The 23,339-nt window shown below is 51.1% G+C and overlaps 1 protein-coding gene across 1 annotated transcript; it reads right to left on the bottom strand.

Moving 5' to 3' along the window:
- Window positions 1-489: 489 nt before the first annotated feature.
- Window positions 490-22,252, bottom strand: KBTBD11 (kelch repeat and BTB domain containing 11). The gene is made up of 2 exons (XM_047772238.1): window positions 22,101-22,252; window positions 490-7,108 (listed from the first exon to the last, which is right to left on the bottom strand). Exon 2 carries the CDS (start codon window positions 6,273-6,275, stop codon window positions 4,263-4,265), a length of 2,013 nt encoding a protein of 670 aa, XP_047628194.1. The 5' UTR covers window positions 6,276-7,108; window positions 22,101-22,252; the 3' UTR covers window positions 490-4,262.
- Between the last annotated feature and the right edge of the window lie 1,087 nt (window positions 22,253-23,339).

The raw sequence follows: 23,339 nt of genomic DNA, 5'->3' as shown, positions 1-23,339 counted from the left end.
GCCCTCGGGACCACTCACAGCGGCCAGTTCCCAGCTGTCCACTCTGCCTGCCCTCCCAGGGGAATCCAGTGAAGGCCCTTCCCCTCACTCTGCATCCCTGACCAAAGCCAGGTACGCCTGGACCCCTCCCCACTCTGTAAACGTTAACAAACTTCTTCCTCTGAGCCTGGGTCCTGGCCCCTCCTGTGGCAACGCCACAGCTTAAAGAAAGGCCTCTCCAGGAAGCGGTGCAGCCAGAGGGGCCAAGGGGCCAAGGGAGGGGAGGGGGGGCAGAGATGTCCAAAGGCACCTGATGCGCAGGCCTAGACCCACTTCTTTAGAACCGGAAGGTGGAAGGACCCCGCCCCCCTGCTCTTTCAGGGATGGGGGATCCAGCCCCAGGCCTGGAGGGCGGAGCAGGAGTCCTCCAGCACCAGGGAGCCCTTCCCCAGGAGAGGACGCCGAGGCAGGGCTCTGCGCTCCAGAAAAGACACAAGAAGGGCCCAGAGATTTCAGGAGCGCTGGCATCGCCCTGTGATTTATTTCATTTCGGCACAAACACACATATACAGGGTTGTAAGGGATCCGTGCCCAGGACTGGGACACTGAGCAGCCAGCCGGCACCCTCTCCCACAGGCACGCGTCTTAATCCGCGGTAGACCTGCGGCGCTTAAACCTTTCCAAAGCCCTGGAGGAGCTTTCCTCTCCTGTGAGAACACACCTGGCCTTTTTGTTTCAACTCTTTTCAAACCCACTCCCCAAGGAGATAAAAAGCAGCCGCAGTTGCCAGCTACACGCTGAGCTGAAGCCGCGTAGTTCAGGCATCTACCTGGACCGGGGTTCGGAAAGGGTGGCTGCTGACACAGATCCAGGTGCCACGGGAATGTGACACACTCCCACCGGTAGCTCCTACTACCTTCCCGTAAACAATACTATGGCAGAGGGAAAGGGAAATAGGAACACTGATTTCTTTTAACACCAAAATAAAACATTTTGTAAGCTGGGAAAGCATGGAAAATAAGACAGAACACAAAATAGCACTTTTGTTTACATTTCGCCCCAGGAAGGTGTTACAATAGATTATGTCCTGAAACCATCTTAACTTCAGGAAAAGGCAACGAACCAAAAATACTGTTTCAAAATCTTTCACAGGAAGTTACCCAAGAGACCAATAGATTAAACAGAAGCTACTAGAATTACTAAAGTGACAACAGAAATTAACAGAAATGGAGCAGGTAATTCATCTTAAATATTTGTAGCAAAACTGATACAGGCAGTTTTCAGTAAGGAGCAAAAGAATTTCCACAGCATTTATTCTCTTCAAGGAAAAGGAAAAGATGCCACCACAGATTGAGAAATAATGAGAAACTCTATTTGGAGTTCCAAAGCCAGCTCCATAAAGCGCCAGGAGTCACCCTGGCGCCTGGGCTATTCCCAAGACCAAGAGTGAAAAACAGAAAAAATGAAGACGTCTTAACCCAACGATACAAAAGTCATTGCCTCTGAACTAACCAAAAGATTGAGCTTTTGTGAATTACAAGGTTTCCCCTTAAAATGCCACTGCGATTTCAAATATTGAGAATGTCAGTGTGCATGGATTTCATAATTTCATGAGAATTATGGATGGATGTGGTAAAGGCATTACCTTCATTGACTCTTAATTGATCGAAGAGCAGGGCTATTTTTGCACAGTTTCTCTAAACAGAGTTGGATAGAGATTTAGAGTGACACAGGTGATGTGACAAGATCCTTCCTTGGAACACAGACCAGAGGCAACTCTCGGTTGTGCTTCCCCCTCCTGCCAGCCGTCCTCCAAACTAATGACCTTGGATGGGGTGGCTTTTCTATTTGTTTAATCGGTGCACACCCTTCTGGCCTCACACCCCAGGTACTGGCCCCAGAAAAGCAAAATAAACTGGTCCCCATAGCATGCCAGCTCCTCTGGTATCTGTTCTTGTGATGTTCCTATTAGAAATGTGGTCTGTAAGGTTCTGCAGCCTTCACCCATCCTGAGCTCTCTTGGGTATTTCATCCTGACAAGTTCCTGCACTTTGAGGCCAGCTCCCACAGGAAGTGATGCTATGTCTCATACAGACATTCCTCCATCCAGTTAAAGGATGAAATAATATTTATCACGTGGCTGTCTGCACTGGCTCTAACACGCACCGCCCCCCATTCTCCTCTGGGTCCGTTTACTTTGGAAGCCCATTTCAGCCTTTATGTTTTTAAACAGTGAACATCATAGAAATGATTTCTCAAAATCACAGTGATACTAGCTCATGAGTTTGCTATGGAAAGAATGAAAATATTAAATTGGTTCCATTTCATATCAAAGTTTTAGTATAAATAATGAAAGCCTAGAGAAAAACATTATCATGTGAAACACTTGTCTTTAAAAGAACACTGTTTCTTTTGGATCTTAATTTTTTTTTTTTTCCCTATTGGTCCTCCAGTCCACTCCTACAAAAAGGCCAAAGAAGTCAGGCAATAGGAAGCCTGCTTTTCGTGCAGAAGATGATGAACCATGCTCTTAGGTCAGCAGCAGCCATAAGCAGGCACACAAGTCACCAGCCACTCCTGACCCTCTGGTACATGCAGAATCAAGCTGTCCTTCCTAAACATGCTTAACTGATCACTTCATCACCACAGCCTCTTTCAAAAGCATAACCCAGTTCCATATACCCACCAAATGACAAAAGAGGTCAACTCCCATCACTAGAATCAGGAGTAAATCATAGCAAGGTACACATGACTTCATCTACTTCTGTGCCAGTAACTCTCAATGTTTACTTCTCCTATTGTAATAAAAAATAGGATTTGACTCAGAATTCAGATCATTTTGCCTCTATTTATGTGTATACTTTCTCCTTAAACTCTTCATCAACCCAGTCTATACATAATTGGAAAGTAAAATCTTAGAACAAATGAGGAAAGACCAACTGATCTGTTTTTAATCCTTGTGCCCTGTCAAAGTAGTGAATTTCAGGTTAATTCTATTAAGGTATTTTGGAATTCACAGTAGAAAAATGTAGTTTACTTACTATACTACCTTATAAGTATGTTATTTCACCTTACGTCAATAAGCTCATTGTCATTCTGCCACATTTTCTTAGAAAGATGCTTGTAAAAATGAATATTCCTCATCGGAGTTACAGAATTCACATTTATAGCATCACAGGTAGTGGGTTCAAACTGTACCTGCAGATTTTTCTTTAGAACTTTTAGAAAGAAGGGATTTTAACCTCCTTTTTTGGGGGGGCACTACTGTCTTAGAGTCCACTATAAAATATGAAAGTGTCTGACCATATCTGGTAGCTACCAAATGCCCCTTTTAAAACAGACAAGCACCACATTCATGGTCAGCTTTTCTCCTGATGACATGCTCTTTGGCAAACATTTAGTCACCAAAGACTTTAAACAATGGTAAATCATACTATATCATTGAACATAATTATTAACATCCTTGAATTTGGAAACTTAAACTCACCTCGGTTAAGCATGAGATAAAACCAAAGTTGAGGTGTGTGGGCCTCTGAGGCCGGGGGTGGGGGTCTAAGTGATGGAGGAAGAACTTCCAATGCTTACGGGACAGGAGAGCTTATTGGTAATCAAAGAGTTTACCTTTAATGCTTATTACTTTTGAAGTTGAGCCAACCAAAGCTTCAGCACATACGACTGGAACTTTTAAAACTAAATTAGAAAGGGTTTAAGAGCTTTACTTATCATTATAATTTTAAACCTCAAGCCAAAAAAAGTGTGACCTTCTTTCTGTGGTTCCACTGACACAGTTCCCATTGGCCTAGTTTAGGATCTCAACTCTGGGAGGTGACCTCAAGGTCCCCGAGGGGCCCTCTCATGGTGCAATAAGCAACAGTACCCAATACCCCCACGGAACTCATCTGGCCTCCTGGCCACTCCTGGGGTGACCATGACTCACCTGGGTACACTCCGGGCCCCACCCACTGTACCCTGAAGCATAATCTGATTCTATTTCTTTCCTTCACAGGTATTTTGTATCTTAGTTGTAAGTCTGTCTATTTGCACACATCCTACATCTTACGCCATCGGCCGATTAAGCAAGCAAAGCAAAAAGAATGCAGAATAGGAAAGAGACCTTTACACAGCGTTGCAAGAAGTCTTCAAGGCCCCGCGATAAGCTCCCACCTGCTGAGCGGCTAAATGACCCCCATGGGCAGAGCCCACCCACGACTCTCTCCTCTCCACTTCCACTCCCTTCACCCCTTCCAGTTTCCTGGTTGGGGCCTCCGTGACCCCGGCCCACCCTACGCGGCGCCCTCCTCGCCTCTGTCCGGCTTTTCCAGCAGGTTGAGCACGAACGGGAAGAGCAGGCCCCGGGCGTCCGGAGGGGCTCGGAGCGACTGGAGCTCAAAGCTGCCTTCCTGGCCCGCGTCGCCGGCGCCAGGCTCGCAGTCTCGGGGTGGCACAAAGCGCCAGGTGCCCGCACGGCTCACGCAGTAAATGGTGCCATCCAGCGCGGCGCAGCGGAAGGGCTGCAGGCTTGACGGTGCGCCCGGGGGCCGCAGATGTGATGCACAGCGGCTCCACTGCTTAGCCAGGCAGTGGTAGCGGAGCACACTGACCCCTCCGGCCGGCCCGGCTGCCGGAGCGTCGCCTCGGCCCCCACACAGGTCGAAACGGTAGATGGAGCCGTCCAGGGCCACCATGTCCGCTGAGCGCTCGCGGCTGCTGCTGCACGGGCACTCCTGCCACTCGTCGCGCCGAGGGTCGTACTTGAGCAGGCGGTAGAAAAGCGAGCCTCCCGACACGTATATCTCGCCATTGCAAGTGGTAGCCTCGTGCGCCACGGCAAAGGCGCCCCGGGGCAGCGGGGCCACAGTGGCCCAGCGGTCGGCGCGCGGGTCGTAGCGCTCCACGCTGAGGAGGCACTCGCCACCCACAGCGTACAGGTGGCCGTCCAGGGCCAGCAGCTGTAGCTGCGAGCGCGCCTGACGCAGCGGCCGCACGGTGCTCCAGCAGTCGGTGGCCGGGTTGTAGCAGAAGACCTGGTCCGAAGGCCGCGCGCGGCCGTCGGGCCCAGCGGGCCCCACGCCGCCGGCCACGAAGAGGTAGTTGTAGAGCACGCACAGACCACAGCCCCGCGCCGGCGCGCCCTCGGGCAGCCGTGTCAGCTCGCGCCACTCGCCTGCCACCTCCTGGAAGCAGTAGACCGCGGCATCGCCGCGCCCCTCCGCGTCCCCCGACGGGCTCTGCGGGCGACTGCCCGCGCGCTCCCCTGCCGGCCCGAGCGCCGCGGCCAACAGGCGGGCCCGACCTGCGCGCAGGCGGCGGCGCAGCAGCAGGTCGCGCTCGGCGCCTGACAGGCGCCCGAAGACGGCGGGCTCGCGCAGCACTTCCAGGTAGTGGTCGCTCATGAAGCGGTAGGCGGCTTCGCGCAGCTCGGCCAGCCGCTGCCGCTTGGCCGCTGTCAACACCTCGTAGCAGTTGGCCAGGCTCAGCTGAGGCGCCACGGCGTCGGTGGCGCGCTGTGCCGCACAGGGCAGCTGCAAGCGGCGCGCGCCAGCCACTACCTCGGCCACGTTGTCGGGCCTCACTCCCGCCATGCGCCCGGTGTACGCGTAGGCCAGCAGCAGCCGCAGCGCCGCCCAGCTCACGCCTTGCACCCGCAGCACGTCCCGCGACGCTCGCGCGCGGAAGTAGTCGCTGCGCGCCGCCAGCACCGCCTTGTGAGCCCGCAGCCGACGGCCGGACACTTCGATGAGAAGGTCAGGCTCCCCGTGCTCCGGCCCGACGCCGGGGGGGACGGGCGCAGGGTCCCCGGGCTCTTCCGGGGACGCAGACTCTTCCGGGGACACGGGCTCCTCCAGGGACACAGCCTCTTCCAGGGACACAGGCTCCTCCAGGGACACGGGCTCCTCCGGGGACGTGCGCTCCTCCTCGGGGGACACGGGATCCTCAGGGGATGCGTGCTCTTCCGGGGACGCGGCGCCCGCGCTGCCGACCTCCCACTGCCTCTCCACCACCCGCTGGCCGCTGCGTCGAGAGGGCGGGGAGGCCCCGGCGCTGTCCGCTGCGGAGGCGCGAGACTGCGGCGGGGAGTCGTCTCCGGAGCTGAAGCACAGGGACGCGCTGAGGCTGCAGGGTGTCTGCGCCGGGGACGCAGCGCCCTCCCCCGCGGCCGCATCCGGCAGCTGCAGGCTGCCCTCTCCCGGAGCCTCGGCAGCGCTGCCTCGACCCGCGGCCTGGCCGCACACACCGTGCGCAAAGGCGCGCCCGGGCTCGGCGCCGAGGACGCGGGGGGCCACCGGGTTCTCCATGAGAGCGTTTCTCCAGCTGCGGCCCCCACACTCAGCAGCCCCGCATAACTTCGACCTGGCAGCTCAAGGTCGATCGCTCCTCTGGGGTTCCCGGCTTCACACGCTTTCCCGGCAAGCGATCAGATTTCACTTGCCTCCACACCAGGTTTTGCTCACACGCCGCTCCTCTCGCGCCCTCCGGCTCTCCTCTCCCGAGAGAAAGGGGCGTGTCGACTGCAGCGCTCTCTCGGCTGAACTTGTGAACCCGGCAAGGTTACTGCCCTGCAACAAGCTGTCTGCCAGGGTCTTTGTGCCTCAGTCTCCACGTCGCCTGGAGATGCTCGAGTCGATAGGCAGGACGGCCCTGCAGCCACGGCCGCTGCTCTGTCTGTAGGTTCTGCCCTGCAGAACTGAGCTGCCAGGCCCTTTCTTCCCAAGGACTCAGTGATTATCACGCCACATTGCCTCACATCTCTGCCTCCACCGACGACCAACGAATCAGAGACAGGCTGCGGTCAACCCTGATTTTCACTCCTGTTGTACAGAGAGCCGCCCCAGGGAGCTTTCTTCTTGTGTGTGACTCCCATTTGCGATGAAGGTTTATGAATGGTCATCCAGAGAACCTGTGTGTATGTCTGGGCACCGGCGCCCCCCCTTGAAGTTCCTGCCTCCGGCGGTGTTCTCCCGGGGGGAGGGGGAGGGCATAGTTCACTCGCTGATGGGTGTTAGGAAAACACAACCGCTGTGCGCACTGGAGGGGCCTCTCTCGTTTCTCCATCAGGAGGCTTCCTTGGCAACTTCCTCTGCTGGACTGTCAGGTGTTTCCATGTCATGTCACCACACTCTTCGTATTCCTGTTTACAGGAGAAAAAGAGAGGGTGTTTGAATTTGCATTTCTCAGCAGGGCTATTCTGTGCCAGTGGATCTATCCCAGTTCCCTCCACAACCTCCAGGTGTCAGGATTCAGATTCGGTGGGAGGGAGGATTTGACTTTTTGTGGAAAGCCTGGTAAATAAGATACACGAGTTTATTTAGATATTAAAAACAGTTCCTGTCCTATATCCAATCACTTGTGATGGAACATGATCAAAGACAATAAAAAAAGAACATATATATATACATATATATACATACATATGTATATACATATAACTGGGTCATTTTGCTGTAAAGCTGAAATGGACAGAACATTGTAAATCAACTATAGTAAACATTTAAAAATAATAACAAAAGAAAAAAATAAAAACAGTTCCTCTCCTGATTTTTGATGCCTATAAAGAAGAAGCAGTTCAGCCATGGGCCTGAAATACATTGGGTTAAAACGTAGGAAATGGCTGGGTTTGTGGGTCAATGGAGTCAAATATCAACCATTTCCTGTTTTCAACCTAATGAGATATATATGTAAAACTAAGAACTTTTAGTGAGAAAGCATGACTGGCCTAGGAAACCTTCTGAGTTTTACTGTGTGACAGTTTTCCTGAAATCTTACAGTTATCTCAGCTAGAATCACAGCAAATATTTGGAGACAGGTACTGAGGCCTCTTTTCTGGTGGTGGCCTCAGAGGCTCCAATGCTGAAGTCTGTTTGAACTGCTCATTCTTGGAATCATGTCTCTGAGAAACCTTGGAGAAGCCAAGTCTCCAAATGCAACACATGCAGCAAAAGAAAAGCCAAAGCCAAAGCAAAAAAAAAAAAAATCCACGGAAGTACTTGGCAGACGTGAGCACCTGCAGATGAATTATTTTAAAATATAGTAAAATATCTTTCCTAAATTGGCAAAACCTTCATTGAGACTCCCCAGGCTAGAAGGGACCATAGGGCAGAGGCGAACTGAACTCTGGCTCCCAGAGAGACTGGGGACAAGAAAACATACCCAACACAGCTCAGGCTTGTCATCAAACTGTGGGATGTGTTCGCCTCTCACATGAGATAAAGTGGTACTTAATCACCTACCCTCAACTTCCGAGTTTCTACTAATCACACTTAGTACTGTCACCTGATCTCTATAAATGCTCCAGGTTGAGTGTGTATGCCTGTGTGTGTATAAATATATACATGCTTGCCCTGCTCTTCTTGCTACCATGTTACTAAAAAAGCTTTCCCATTATTCTAAGAAAAGTGTCTTAGAATTGAAAATTCAAGACCTTCAATCTCCCTCTCCTTTCCTCTCTGCCTCTGTCTCTGTCCCTCCCCCCTCCCCCTTCCCTGTTTTCCAATAATCTTTAACATAACCTTTGGGGCATATTCACCACGTGCAAGGCACTATCCAGGACACGTGGTTAGGCGGTGTGCAGAATGTGGGGACGGGCTGACACTCTGACCAGGGTGTGCAGGGTGCAGAGGTGCTGCATGTTTACTCAGCTGTGCCGGGACTGGTGATGCTGCCTGGGAGGCTCGGTATGGATGGACATGAACCCTGGCCCACAGCAACCGGAATGTGATGACAGACTGGAAACCTGCAAGGATTTTATAAGCAAAGTTTCTGGCATGTTCCCAAAACGCCAGAGGTGCTTTCTTAGCGGAGTCATTCGAGGGAAAGTTAGATAACAATTAAGAAAGACATACTTACATATCTTACCCAAGTACACACATGAACCTCAATATCTGAAATAAATTCAGGAACTGGCTCTCTTATTTGCGTCGTTCTTTTCATACTCTCTTAGAACGAGAGGAAGACCTTGGACTTCAGAAAACTAGTATTTTTTTCTTTTTCTTTGGCCAGAAGGGTTTTAGAACTTCCTAGCTCATTCTTTGGCTTGACTCTCATCAGAATGTGCAAAAGCCCAGCCTGAGAATGTCATCACAGACTCACAGGAAAGGCAGGGACACATCTGAAAAGCCTAAGTTTGGAATTCTTATGTTTTAAAAAGCTCCAGAGAATCAGTGTAAAGCCTGAAGAAATCAGGGTAAATATATATTCTGTCTTAGGTACAATAAGCAAGCTCTCCAAATACAACCTAAGTAGTCAGAGGTCTAAGCAGGCACGTCCTTGCCAGCTCCCTGGGCATCCCAGGCACAGACCACAGAACAGGTTGGCAGAACTGCAGGTGGGGGTGGTGAGACCTTGGCACAGTCACTCAATCCCATCCAATAGAAGCGTGACAGCCGCTCATCCAGGCAGACAGCTCCACACCCCATGACCAGCTCAGGAGTCCCTGTTCACCACACAGTCAGCCAAGGAGACGAAAGACACCTAGACATTGTCAGGTGTGTCAGGAGACTGTCCGTCACTGTGATGCTGCAGGTGGTACTGCTGGATCCCAGACACTGGGAGCCACCCAGTGGGGCCACTTTCTGAAGGAAGGTCCTGGAGCACGACAGGTCCTGGCCCCCACCCACCCTGCAGGATAGATGGTCAGATCCACAGGAGTAATGAGGAAATTAAGCAGATGGGCCATTTCCTTTATCAAATGATGCTAAAGAAACTCAACATTAAGAACTATCTTTTTTTGCCTAGATTGTCCCATTACTGTGATTCAGCTTTAAAATGCATGCATCAGCCCATTTTGTGTACATCAGTTTTCTGAGGTGTCAGCAAGTCTAATACGTTAGTGTCAGATTTCTTTGGGCTGGAAGTCCAGGATTTTCAGAGGGACTTTCCCCCAAGGCTGCAGGTGGTTCCAGAATCAGAATTCCCCCAAGAAGCTCCTAGAAGACTATATGCTCTGGTGGCACCCACACAGGTAACCAGAAAATAACCAGACTCTCCACCCAACAGAGGCATAGGTCACAGATGTGGCTCAGATCCTGTGTTGCTGTCTGTATCTGTGGTGTAGGCCAGCAGCTGCAGCTCCGATTTGACCACTAGCCCGAGAACTTCCACATGCTGCAGGCACAACCCTAAAAAAATAGATAAATCTTAAGTAGCGTTCCCCCCGAAGGATATAAATTTCTTCCTGACACTGCAAATACCTAAAAGGAATTTTTTGGGGGGCGCTCCACCCATGGCATAAGGAGTTCACAAGCCAAGAATGGGAGTCAAGCCAAAGCTTCAACCTATGCCCCAGCTACAGCAACACTGGATCCTTAACCCACTATGCCAAGCTGGGGATCGAACCCTGGCCTCAGCATCGACCTGAGCTGCCACAGAGATAACACTGGATCCTTATCCCACTCTGCCACCAAAGGAACTCCCTAAACAGATTTTTTTTTTTAAGTTTCTTTCTACAAATTTCTTCACTGTCAATATGAGTTTTTTTAAAAAGACTGTTTCCTAATGAGGACATTATTTATGTACCTAACATGGACATGAGATTTATTTAAAATTAAATATGCTTTGTTATAATAATACAGGTTGCTAAAGAGAATCTCCCTTTTAAATAAAATCAAATTAAAATTTTAAATAATATTTTTTAAAAATATTAATGAACAGACTTAGGAAGTTTATCTAAACTTCTGCCACATATATGTATTGTAGCCAATTCCTCCTCCGTGTCCTCTGTGACATGCCAGCTGAGTGTCATCCCCGTGTCCAGCCTGTGACAGGAAAGTGCCTGTCGCCTGCTGCCACCCCCCCCCCCAGGGCAGGACCCTGTTCCCACAGTAAATAGTCAGTAAATCCTGGGGTTAACTCACCAAGGAAACAACAAACAGAAGAAATATCATCAAGTCTTAGAAACTTGCAGAAAACCTCGGGATTTCTGTTTGATCATGAAATGTGTTGATTTGCTTCAGCTGTTCACAACAGATATTGTTTTCCAAGTTTCACTCCTTTTTGGGCCCAAATGAAATGACCTGGCAGTTCTGGGTGCACAGGGCTGCTGGGACAGGGGGTGGGAGGACAGCCAGTGACCTTCACTCCAGCCAGAACCCAGCTCGGCACTCTTCTCTGTAGGAAGCATGGTCCTAGGAAGACCATCAAAGCTGCGTGTCTGGGATCTGCCACGAGGAAGCATAGCCCACAAAATGTATTCATTCCGAAAAGCATCCCAAGAACTCTGCTGTCCAGCTGCTAAACGGCAGGTGCTCTGTGGTCTTGGAAGGTGTGGAAGGCGCAGGCTCTGGGTCTTGTCTGCAAGGCTCTGGACTCTTCAGGCAAAGAGACAGCAGTATGGGTGAGAGGAACCCAAAGCCATATTTAGGCCATGTGCTCAGTGAGGCTGAGGTGTGACCAGGGGGTCTGGTAAGCAACCTGATGTGATAAATAATTAAGTGGGGAAGTGATGTCCTTCCATAGGTCTAGGATGTTAATCAGAGTCAATTCTGCCCGAATTTGATTTTTAATTTACTTTTAATGAAGGACATTTAAGACTCAAGACTCAAGGGGCTGTAATGTAACCTGAGTGCACCAGTAATAGCAAAATAGCCTGCATCTATTTTGTGTATTTTACAGGCACTGCTGTCACGTGTGTGACATCATAGGACACAGGAGACCCACGCAAGCAACCCTTCTGTGGGGTCGTCATTTTTAGCTCCCAGGCAATGAGATGTGAGGTGATTTCACCAACGTCACACAATTTATCAGCCCCACACTTCGTGGGTGGCAGAACAAGAAACATCATGAGGCCCTGGTGGATGCTCTGAAGCCCTCCACCGTCACCAACCCCTACGCTGCGTCTGTGCACTGGGGGGATGGGTGCCTGCAAAACACTCCGGGGTCTGCTTGGCTGCCCAGCACACCCTGTGAGAGGATCCCAGTGACGCTCTCACCTTCGAAAGTAAAGCAGACCTGGGGTGGGGGTGGGGAGGAGCTCATACCAGCTCTGCCCGCGTGGGCATGATTTAGGGAAATAACAGCGGGTGACTTTTCTGGCAAGGCATCGCTGTAAGAAGTAAAATTATTGAGAATTTCCAAAAGAAAAGCTTTTATGTAAGATCTAGTCTCAAAGTGCAACCTCCTTCCGCTGGGAAATGAGGCACCGAGCCATCCACTCCAGAGTCTTCTCTGCCCTCATCTCCTGGCCCCTCTGCCTGGAACGCCTGTCAATCCTCCGCTCCTGTCTAGGAACCCAGCCCCACAGCCATATCCCTGTGGGTAGACCCCGTGTGGGGGTATCCGTGTGCATTTTCACCCTAGGCTTCTCCCTGCAATCCCCAGAACCACCTGTCCTCCTCTGAGCCAGAATCCTTGCTCTGTCTCAGGCTCAGGCCCCAGGGACCTTCTGTCACTGGCGCTGCCTTCCTCACTTTCACCGCTCCTGCAACTGTGCCATCTGTGTTTATATGGTACGACTTATTTTAGTACCTCCTATGTCTGTGTGTCATCCTTTTCCATGAGAATGTGGAATTCATTGTTCTAACCCTGGCAGGGATGGGTTCTTCAAGGGCCACCAGGAAGGGCTTGATGGACGGATGGATGGTAACCATGGAAACTGGTAAAAAACAACTCTAAAAACAACCAGATTAAAAAGTCATACAACAGCAAGTTCTTAAACTATACAAAGAATGTTGTAACAAGGGTATTATCAATGAAATATGAAAAATGATAAATAGCTCACAAAAAAGTTCTTTAAAAAGGATCAGCAGTTGTCCGTGGATGCTGGATGAGATAGATATTGTTATCATCTATGTCCAGTTTATGTATGTTCTAAAACAAATATACACTGGCCTCATGATCATAAAGGGCTGTGGTTTTAAGTGAGAAGGAGGCTCCAGTCCAGCCGAGCCCAGCGCTGCAGATCTTGAGCTTGGTCTAGGAGAGCCAGCCTGGCTCAGGCCATGTCCTCCTGCTGAAGCAACCCGGCCTTCAGGTTGATGGAGGAGAAGGGCTTTGCCCACACGGAGAGGATATAGGGGGTGGAAAGAGAGGAGGGCTCTCTGGACGGGGTCACCCCCTGCAAGGGCCTTGAGGTACGTGAGCTAGTAAGTTCTGTGTCTGGCGTCAGCCAACATGGATTCCTGTCCCTGGAAACTGAAATACTTCTGAGTATAAACAAGGACCTGCCTCACCGGGTCGCTGTGGGGAAGAAATGGATATTTGTAAAAAGCATAGCCCTGCATAGGCCCCAGCTCCTCATAACCACGTACTATGAGATTCTGACCTGGAAAACATGGTCCCCAGCTCAGAGAAAGGCCCGGCAGGACAGAGGGATGGTCCCTGCAGGCTGTCCCCAGACCAGCTCCTGGCGCCTTCATGGCAACCTTCCTTCCCGTCCTCAGGATTCACATGTTGAGGATGGGTAAGGAATGGCTATGATCTTGATTCGAGATGAGAAAATGCTGAAGGCCCAGAGACACTAAGATTCTGGTCTCAAAAGACCAGGGTTAGCAGCAGACAAAGCCACCGGGCATCCTCCCCTCCGCATCTCTGGGGCATCTTACACAGGCCACAGGGAAAACACCTGGGATTTGCACCTGGTCACTAAGGGCATGACCACATGATTCCCAGGGCTTGCTTCCACCAATCAGGAGCTTCAGAAGTTTGGGTAGGAGCCTCGGATTCTGGCCCTAGCCTCATGCTTTGAGTAGCAGAGCCCCACTCTGCGGCCAGCCTCACAGGGTACTGGGCTATGACAGAGGGTGGTGGCAGTTACGAATGTCTCTGTGCCCTTGGCCATTGCTGGTTACCAGCTATTTGGGGGAAGATGAAGCCAGTGTAGAGAGATTAAATTTACATTAATCCAGCTGGGCTGCTGGGTCATGAAAGTCTTAACAGAGTCCATGTTCTGCTTCCTTCATCAGATCGTGGGTCTCTGTTTTAATTCAAGAGGTACACACAGTGTGAGAGCTTGGTGATTCCTAAGACAGCCCTTTGTTGATTCCTGAATCAACAACAGCCCTGAAGTCAGCACACTTTTAAGCAGGGTGGATCTCAGGGGCATTGCTGCCACGCTCAGGGAGGCCTGTGCCTTCAGCCACCATCAAAGGCACCAGCAGCAGATAGTGCCCCCCTCCGTCCCCATTATGACACAGTCCTGTGCTCACTGCAATCAGCCCCTGAAGAACTGGAAGGAAAGTGGAAAAGGATAAATCTGCATTGGCTCAAAAGAGACTCCAAGTTAGGTGAGTGCAAATTACAAGCTGGGTTCTGGACATGCCTTCAGGGAGCAAACAGAATATTCCGCAATAGAAGCACCTGCCTTTGCTTGTGGCTCAAGGTTCATGTCTTGCTGACTGAGCCAAGCACAGAGTATGAGCGCTGGGACCCCTAGAGTCCCTGAGCCTCTGGAAAGAGGCACATGAAATGCAGTCCTGCCTGGAGATTTCTAGCTCTGAGACCCAGTTCTGAGCTTTACCCAATTTGGGTAAATTTAACTATTTTCACATCAGTCAATTTTGCACACCCCCTGAAATCAGAGGTGTGGGTCTGACCAATGACACGGCCAGAAATGAGAGGCCACCTGGACCACACAAACCCCACACTTTTCCCAATTCTTCAATATGTTCAAGTCCCACTGACATGTCAATGTTGATAATAATTAACAATATTCAGTCATTTGTTCATTTACTGAGCAGATAAACACTGAGCATCTACAGCGTCCCAGGAAATGCCCTCGGTCCCAGACAAAAGCAAGAATCAAGCAGATTTGGTCCTGGCCCCCACACGGCTCACGGTCTAGTGAAAAAGGCAAATATAAGCCATTATTATATGAATTCTAGTGCAATTCCAAAGCACAGTAGGCAAGTGCTGTGAAGGAAACATAAACAGGAATCTGAGATAACTGGACGGACTTGGTTCTACTCGCCTCTGAGAGAGAAAGAGGGAATAACCTTTTTTATATGGAAACAGGCTTGACCAGTTCTAGAACCTCAGAGAGGCTGGGTGGACAGGGAGCCCTGTTGTCAGCAGGACAGGGCTCCTCTACAGAGTTCTGTCATCTTAATGACAATGGCACTCCTCTGATGGATTTAAAGAAGAGAACAAAGGTGGCAGGGAGGTAATGTGATCTGCCTTGTGTTTTGGAGGGTGCTTTGTGTCCTTTCATACAAAAAGAATTGATGAAACTACCTCTGGACCAATTTTCTATCATTCCCAAAATGACCACACAGGTAAAAATAGATGAACCATAGGTCTCCATATCAACACGAATACATTTCAAAAACATACTTTTGAATTTTTAAAGGTTTGCTGACTGCAGAAAGATACCATAGAATACAATTTATGTACATTTAAACATGAAAAAATATGATATGTATTGAGGGAGTGCGGAAAGGATAGGTGTGAATTCTGGTATGGTGGGTCCTCTAGGTGGGAAAGGAGGAGAGAGGGGCTGCCAGCTCTGCATCATGTGGTTTCCTAAAGCATTAAAGCACAAATGGCCAGATGATAACGTGTGTCAAGTCTTACTTGGATACAGGAATATTTATTACATTGTTTATGGTGTTCGAATATTAATTTACAACTTAAAATGTTATTCCACATGTTTAAATTGCTACCATATTTGTCAAGCAGTCAGTCTGGTCTGCCTCTGGGACTAATGCAAAGAGCACAATCTGAAACGTGAGTGGGAGAAGGTACTCACCAGTTAAGGAGACCCTTGCATGACTGTGCTCCTGGTGTGGAAGAGCTGAGTAACTTATTCATATGTTCAAAATTCCAGCCACACTCAAATATGGGAAAGTTAAATAAAAACTCACATTTTGTCATCTGTAAAGCTCTAAGCTCTTGATTTCATAACAGATCAGGCCCATTCCTGGCAGACTGAAGCCAAGCAGATTTCTCTTGTATTAATCTCAATTGTTGATTTACCATTGTTAGAGTAGATGGCAAACAAGAGAGAAACTGGCTCTGCGATGCCTGTCCTGCTTTGCTTTGGTTAAGATGGAACAGCGGAGCCCTGCTTCCCCTCCCCCACCCCGGCATCACCAGGGTGTCAGCACAGTTCCCAGGACAGGATGCTGTTGAGCAGGTACCTCCTCTTCAAGCCTAGAAGGTCCTGGGAAAGTGCCTGGGTCCCATCTGGAGGCCCAGTCATGCAGAAGCACCTTCTCTTTGGATGTAGAGAGGAGGCACCTAGCAGAGAGACTACAGCGAAGTAAGTCATCCGAAGTCAGCGCTTGCTCTCTGCCCTCAAAGCAATGAGGGTGGCTGGATGGGACGAGAAGGAAGACAGAAGGACAGCTCATCTCTCACTGTTGATATCTGGCCACTGTTGATCTCTACCTTGGACTTCCTGAAAAATGCTGTGAAAAAATGTCCTTATGCGGAAATCAAAGGCAGACATTGACACTGGTACGTTCACCCACATGAGTGTCAGGAGAGACCATTTCACATCAGGACAGATGGTCCTGACACAGTCAGGAGTGAATGGATGCAAAAACCAAATACTTAAAATTAATTTGAGGTTGAATCCAAGGAAACTGTCATTACGCAGCTTCTTTGCAGAGGCTTTGAACCTCTGGCTCAGTATGGTTTGGTAGATGAAGGCTGCCAACATATTGATTTTTATTGCATTTCCCCCTAAATGTGGGTTTAAAGTTAATGGCTGCAGTGGGTTCAGAGTGAGAGGTCACTTCAGTGTCAGAAAGATGATTACTCTGGAAAACAGTGCTCCCACGTAGGCAAACGCCACAGTGAGCCCCGGGGAAGGCTGTGACTCCTGCACGTGGCACCAGCACCAGCAGACCCCAGGAGCAGCGGTTTCCTGCAGCCTATCTATTCAGGCCTGGGATGCCACGGGGACGTGTCTCCAGGCCAGCCCTCCCCACCTCCTGTCCGAAGGGTCTTAGCACATCCTCCCCACGGAGATGGGGGCTCCACTGCGTCAGCACCTCCCTGAGGTCCCAAGGCCACACGCAGATGTACCCTCTGGGGCCTGGGCCCTCTCTTGCCCCATCCTGCTTTTGGCAGCCGGCCTCCTTCTCTTTGAGGGTCCCTAGTGAGCAGCGATGGGGCTCCTGAAAGGGCTTTAGGTTTTTACAGAATCTTCCACAGACATTAGAACATGCTCTTTTAGAGCCTGAGGATGGGACACCCCTTCAAACTGCAACACCAGCCTACCTGCGCCCACAGGCGTGTCACCTTCCAGAAGCTCTGTACCCTAGCCCTCTGATGATGGGCTCAGGAGACGGTCTGACCCCTCGTCAAAACTCAGCCACCGGCGCGTCTGAGAGTATGCAGGCAGTGCACATCACATCTGCCAGCCTTCACTCAGCCACTGGTAGCAGGGTGCAGTCTGTTGTCTCCCCATACTGAAAGCTCCAGGAAGGCAGACTGTGCCATTGACCGTACTGTGACTCAGGGTCTATGCAGTGTCCGTGGCGGCGGCTCTGGGTGGGCTTGGGTGGCTGGTTCATTTCAAGCACATCGGACCACAGCACTTCCTACAAGAGGGGGCATCCCCACCTAGCTGTAGTCCCCTCAGGCAGGGCCCCCATGTGCTGCTCACTGGAGTCTCCTGGCCTGGAGGTGAGTGTGCACAGAGCAGGCTGTTACTGCCCACGTATGGGAGGGTGGAGTGCCAGGCAGGGCCTGCAAGGATCTTGGTATAAACAATAGAGCTTCTAGGAATTTTAAGGACATTTTTTCACAGCATTTTTCAGGAAGTCCAAGGTAGACAAAGGATATACATGGATTTGTGGCTGTGACTGTTGTCTAATGGCAGGAATCCCAATAGATGCATAGAAAACCCACTAAGATTTTTTTAAGATAACTGTACAGGAAGACATACTGCCAGCTTGGAGTAAATGGGACAGAAAGAGCACAAAATGAAGCCAGGAAACAAACAGACTGAGAAAACCATGCGGCTGCCAACACTAGTTGTCTCTCATGAAAAAGGATGGATGACTCAGAGGGTAGAGCCAAGAGTCCAGAAGGCAGAGAAAGAGCACTGGGAGTGACTCCCAGGAGTGAGACGGAACCAGCACGTGCCCCATGGCAGGGCGGGGTTGCCACAGGCCAGGCCAGGGCCGGCTGTGCCTCTGTTCCCCTTTCTGAATAGGAGGGCTGTAATGCTTAAGTTTAGAGGTCAGCGTGGCTGGGCCACAGGGCCCAGATGTTTGTCAGATGTCCATCTAGACCTTGTTGCAAGGTGTTTGCAGATGGATTAACACTCAAGTCAGGTGATGGGGGATACAGGCTGCTCTCCATAGTATCTGATGAGCCACTTCCTGGCTCACCAGTGTCTACCTGCTGTGTCCTCACTAGGAGCTCAGTGAGGTCTCTATTATAAGGACACTAAACCCATCATGGAGGCTCCACCCTCACTGACTGTATCACCTGCCAAAGCACCCACCACCACCACCCCGCTGCCGCCACCTTAATCCCATCTCAGGGGTGGGGGAGTTACAGTTCAACAAGTGAATTGGGGGACACATTCAGTCTATGGCAACCACAAAGTTTTTCGAATGGTCATTGAACAACCATGTCAACTAGAACAAGTGTCCTGTTGCCCATGTTCATGGACTGCAGCCCATGGCAACAGGAAGCTACTGGCCAGCCCACATAATAAGTATCTTAAATGACCACTCTGATGGCTTCTCCTGACCAAGGGGGCAGGAGAAGCCATGTGAAGTCCCCCAGGAGCTACCACGTGGGGGCAAGAGAGGACAGTGGCTCGGACAAAGGCAGTAGATTTGAGGACCACACTAAGGGCCCCCACGATTCCAACTTCACAGAAAACAGTACTAACAGCATCCCAGCAGTGACATGGTGGTTACCAGCTTAGAAAACATGTCAGCCACGCCATCCCACTTAATGATTTCCCTTCCTGATTCCATAGATCTCAGTTCTGTAAAATAAAGCCACGTTCCACTCTATCAAGTCCTAAAGTATAAAGGTCCATCAATTTACAAAGAGAAAATACCACAGCTAATAAGTGATAAAAATCGTATTAGGTTACGAATCTATGGCACATGGTCTAGGTGCACCTCCGCCTTCCTTTCCTCCTCCAGGGTGTCCTGTTCCTCTATGCGCCATCTTCCCTAGGACCTCCCCTGCCCTCCTCATCCTTCAGACTGAGCTCAAAATCCCTTTGTCAGATGCTTTCACGGGGCTTATTCTTCTCCTTCAGGGCACTTGCCTACGTGTTCTTACACATCAATTACCATGGTTATATTTTTCATGCCTTTCACATTATTAGATTCTATGCTGCAAGGGGTGGGGTGGGGGTGAGGACTATGTCTATTTTAAACGCCATTGTACTCCTAGCACCTAGAACTGACCCTGACCTGGGGTTGACATCTGATAAATATTTGTGAAAGAAATTGATTACCATCAACTATTGCATAAGACATGCAATGGCTTCAATTTCCAAGGCACTGTTTATTTTAATTTCCTTTCTAGCAGAAGCTGGCAAAAGGCAAACTCCTGGAAGTTTTTTGCTTTATTCCAAAAGTCATTGCTCATTGTTAACTATTTGGCAAAGATGTGCTGGTGCCAACACTATAATTTTAGCATAATTACAATAATTCCAGGAGAAAAACCCAAATCAAGGCCACAGTGGAGAAATAATCCCTTGAACTCCAGATTCCCCCTGAGTCACCAAGGGAAGATGTGAAAAATGACAGGGCTGGTTTGTGCTCTGCACATCAATGGCTCCTCAGGACACCCTGGAGGCCAGCTCAGAGGCCGTCCTCCTGGGTCACGATGCCTCAGATATAAGGACGTTGAGGGGTGTTACAGCTGCCTAAGTAACTCCAGACTCACTGTTGAGGTTTTCTTACCGACAATTTATGCTGTTGGTATTTAGAAAAACAACTGAAATTTGAGCCCAGATGGAGGATCCGCAGCACGGAAGGCCTCCTGGTTTCAGCAGAGGGATGAGTCTGAGAATGGAAGTGGACTCTAAGCTAAAGAGCTATCTGCTCTCCCGCTGCCCGTGTGGCTACTCGTATCAGAATGGATGGAAATGGAATCAAGCAATGGGGACTGCCAAGAAAGATGTTCGGAGATGATGGACGGCCTCACCACATTTCCGGATCCTTCTGTTCTCCTAAGGCTGGGGCCAGCAACAGGCCAGGTCCTCTGCATGTGAAGGAAGGAATGCCTAGACAGGTAGAAGGCACAAGGACCACACAAAGCCAGGTAGTCCAAAGACCTCCTCCCAAGTCCAGACGCTTAGATCCTATAAGCAAAATCTTTCAACCATTTCCACTCTGTGTTCTAATTACATTATCAGCATTGCCTATGGAATTGATATTAAAAGGGTTAAAAACCTTCTCTCTTTAAATTTCTGTTTTGTTAGACCCAGAAAAGAGAGATGGAACACCAGTTACCATACATGTGCAGACACTGGACTGACCCTGGGCAACTAGATGACAATGCAGAGCTCCCTTGCATTTCAGGGTGGGGAGGATTCTAATAATAGGACACCATTAGCTGGGGATAAAAGGCCCAAGGGCAACATGGATCCATTAAGGGTTCCTAATTAGAGGCTGAGTAACTGCTGGTTAAGGAGAATTGGAAGGAGGCAGTCTGAGAACAGGCCCCGAACAGAGTGAACTGGCCCTTCCTCTGAGAGGGTGAGCAGGCATTTTAAATCTGACTGTAAAGTGCTTTCAGTGGGTTGAGTAGAAATAAAGCTTATTTCACTGATTTGTTCTTTTTCTTTCCTAGAATAGATGTGAGGGTGGGTGAAGATAAAGAATGTGGTTTTGTAGGAACTAAGAAGCGGGGAATTTTTTTTGAAACCTTTCTTATTTAATGTTACAGGAGCTGCCACGCTGGAATGGCACCAGCCTGTGCCCCCCGTCCCCCAAGGCTGGGGTCCCCCAGCATGTACAGGTGGGGGCGGTAGGCTTGATGCGGAAACGCATTTAACCTCCACTCCTTACATCTTTAAGTCCATGCTGTCAATGAACTAGTTACACAGTCTTTATTTAAAAATACCCCCGCCCCCGCGTCATCATGATGTCAGGCACGTTCAAACGCAAGCGACAAGCACTGCTGGTGGGCTGTCTGGTCGATCGGTCAGTGGAGCAAAGGCTCAGTGAAAAGAAAGCACTCGGTGTGCACTACCCAGACACCCCACCAGCCCGGAACAATCCTGGCGGCGGTGGGGGTCCTGGCCAACGGCTGCAGGGCAGTTAGAGCCAGCGATGGAGGAGAAGCGGCGAGATGCCTCTGCACAAACTCCGGCACGTTCCTCCCCTCCCCCAGGTCCCAGGCCCAGGAGGGACCTCCCACCTCTTCCTGCGGCCACTCGAAATGGAAGCTCCAAAGGCAGGGTGGCACAGCCCTGGCCGTCCTCGAGGAAGGGGTGCCAGGCGCTAGTCACCCGGCGCGAGGCGCGAGGCCTGGCTCCTCCCCGCCGGGCTGCGGGCCGCTCCGCCCCCACTCTGGCTCCCGCCCGGCTGGGCGAGCGGAGGCGCTATCGGCGGCGGGAACCACAATGGACACGGCGCCCCGGGGGCTGTGTCCACGGATGCGGTCCCCGTGGGCGTGGTGCGGGGGCTGGATAACACTCGCTTCCCGCAGGAGCGCCCTAGGGGAGTCCCCACCGCGGCCCCCTGCAACGCGGCGCTCGGGGGCGGGACGGAGGTCCGCACACCCTACTCCCCTCACCCCCACAGCGAGCAGGGCCACCCTCGACCGCTATCCATCCTGGCCACCAACCCCCGCCCCAGCGGCTACCCGTCCCGATTAGCGCCCACCCCTGAGCCCCCGCCCCTCTTAACCTCCGCCTCTCGGCGGGAGGGGGGGGGCTCGCCGCCGCCTCCCCCCGCCTCAGGGCCCACCCCTACCTCTCAGCTCTGTGCCTCGCCCTCCACCCGGCGCCCACCCGAGCCCGGGATGCTGAGCCCTGGCCGGGGTCACCCACGCGCATGCGCGGGTCCCTTCCCGCGCACCTGTGAGATCGCCCGGAGGCGGGGCGCCGCCTTCCGCGCACCTGTACGAGTGCCTGTGGGCTCCCGGGCATCTTCCCGCCCGCCTGCGGGCGCCCCGCGGGACCCCGCGCGACCAGGCCCGGCCCAGGGAGTGCCCCTGCGCCCCCAGCCCGCCGTGGTGGCAGCGGGCCTGGCACTCACCGCGTCCGTGGAGGCCGCGCCGAGCGCCCAGAGGCTCCGAGCAGCGCCCAGAGGCGGGGACGCGGGCGGGAGGGCGGCCCCAGCTCTCCTGCTCTCGGCCGCGCAGGCTCTGGGCCTGAGCGCGCCGGCGCAGCCCCGGGTCCCGGTCCGCCCGCCCGCTCCCTCCGCTCGCTTAACCCTTTCCAGGTGCAGAGCGGTTCCGCGGAAACCCGACTCCAGGAGGGGAGCGGCGCCCACTGGAGGCGCGTCCCTGTACACACATGGAGGGGCGCGAGCTATGGGCTGGACCCCGCGGCACCTCGTGGATGCTGAGTTTGAATCCAACAACCACCACACCAAGAAGCCAAGAAGCTAGAAACAGGTCCCCGCTGGTGCGCCGGGGGTCCTGCCAAAGGCCACACCCTCTTGTGTCCCAGGACCACCTCCTCCCCGCGCGCCACCAAACCGTGAAATAATGTTATTTAGTGTTTATGTTTTTGTAAAATCAGGGATGATGCGTTGTTGAAATACTTAGTGGTTAAAAAGCTGCCCACATCCTTACAGACTCCAGAATAAGGAAAACATTCAGAACACTCGAATGGAGAAAATGCTGAAACCTGTTCTCCTATCTAGATACGTGCCCCACCCCCGCCGCCACCAGGTCCCCGCGGCGGGTGCAGGGCATAGGGCGACGCGCAGGGCGAGGAGGGTCCCACCGTGAGGAACCAGCTTCCCAAAGACCTGCCATCGGAGAGGGACGAAATGCCCTCAGATCCAGGCTGCTTTCTCTCCCTGCACACAGCTACTTCCTGCCGGGTCAGCTCTAATTAAGACTGGACCCCTGATGGTAAGTGCTATTTTTAAAGGTTTTGTGGAAAATGATTAAATTTTCATAGTCACAGAGAGCCTTGAGCTTTTACTTTTTTTTCTTTTTAAAATTTCTGCCTTCCACATTCTCTGCCAATATATGAGTGCTTCGACTTTCAGCAGCAGAGTTAATACCCTGAGAACATCCTTAAAACACATCTTCTTTCTGTTGCTAAGAAGAATACATCCTGATTTGGATTACACGAGGCAGAAAATGAGTAAACTATTGGGAAATAACTTTTTTAAATTATCAGTTACCTAGCGGAAAAAGACCTTTTGGGGGTTGAAATAATTCCCATCATGCTCTGTTTGTATTTTATCCAGTTTACTTCAGAAATATTTCAGCATCTATGGGATCTTTCCAGTGCATTTTTTTAACCTGTTTACATGCAT

This window comes from Phacochoerus africanus, chromosome 3 (assembly GCF_016906955.1).
Source record: "Phacochoerus africanus isolate WHEZ1 chromosome 3, ROS_Pafr_v1, whole genome shotgun sequence".
Classification (NCBI taxonomy): domain Eukaryota; kingdom Metazoa; phylum Chordata; class Mammalia; order Artiodactyla; family Suidae; genus Phacochoerus; species Phacochoerus africanus.
This window is presented reverse-complemented; position numbering and strand designations above follow the sequence as displayed.

Excerpts from the sequence above, each read along its gene's own strand:
- KBTBD11 (XM_047772238.1), bottom strand. The coding sequence starts at position 6,275 with ATGGAGAACCCGGTGGCCCCCCGCGTCCTCGGCGCCGAGCCCGGGCGC.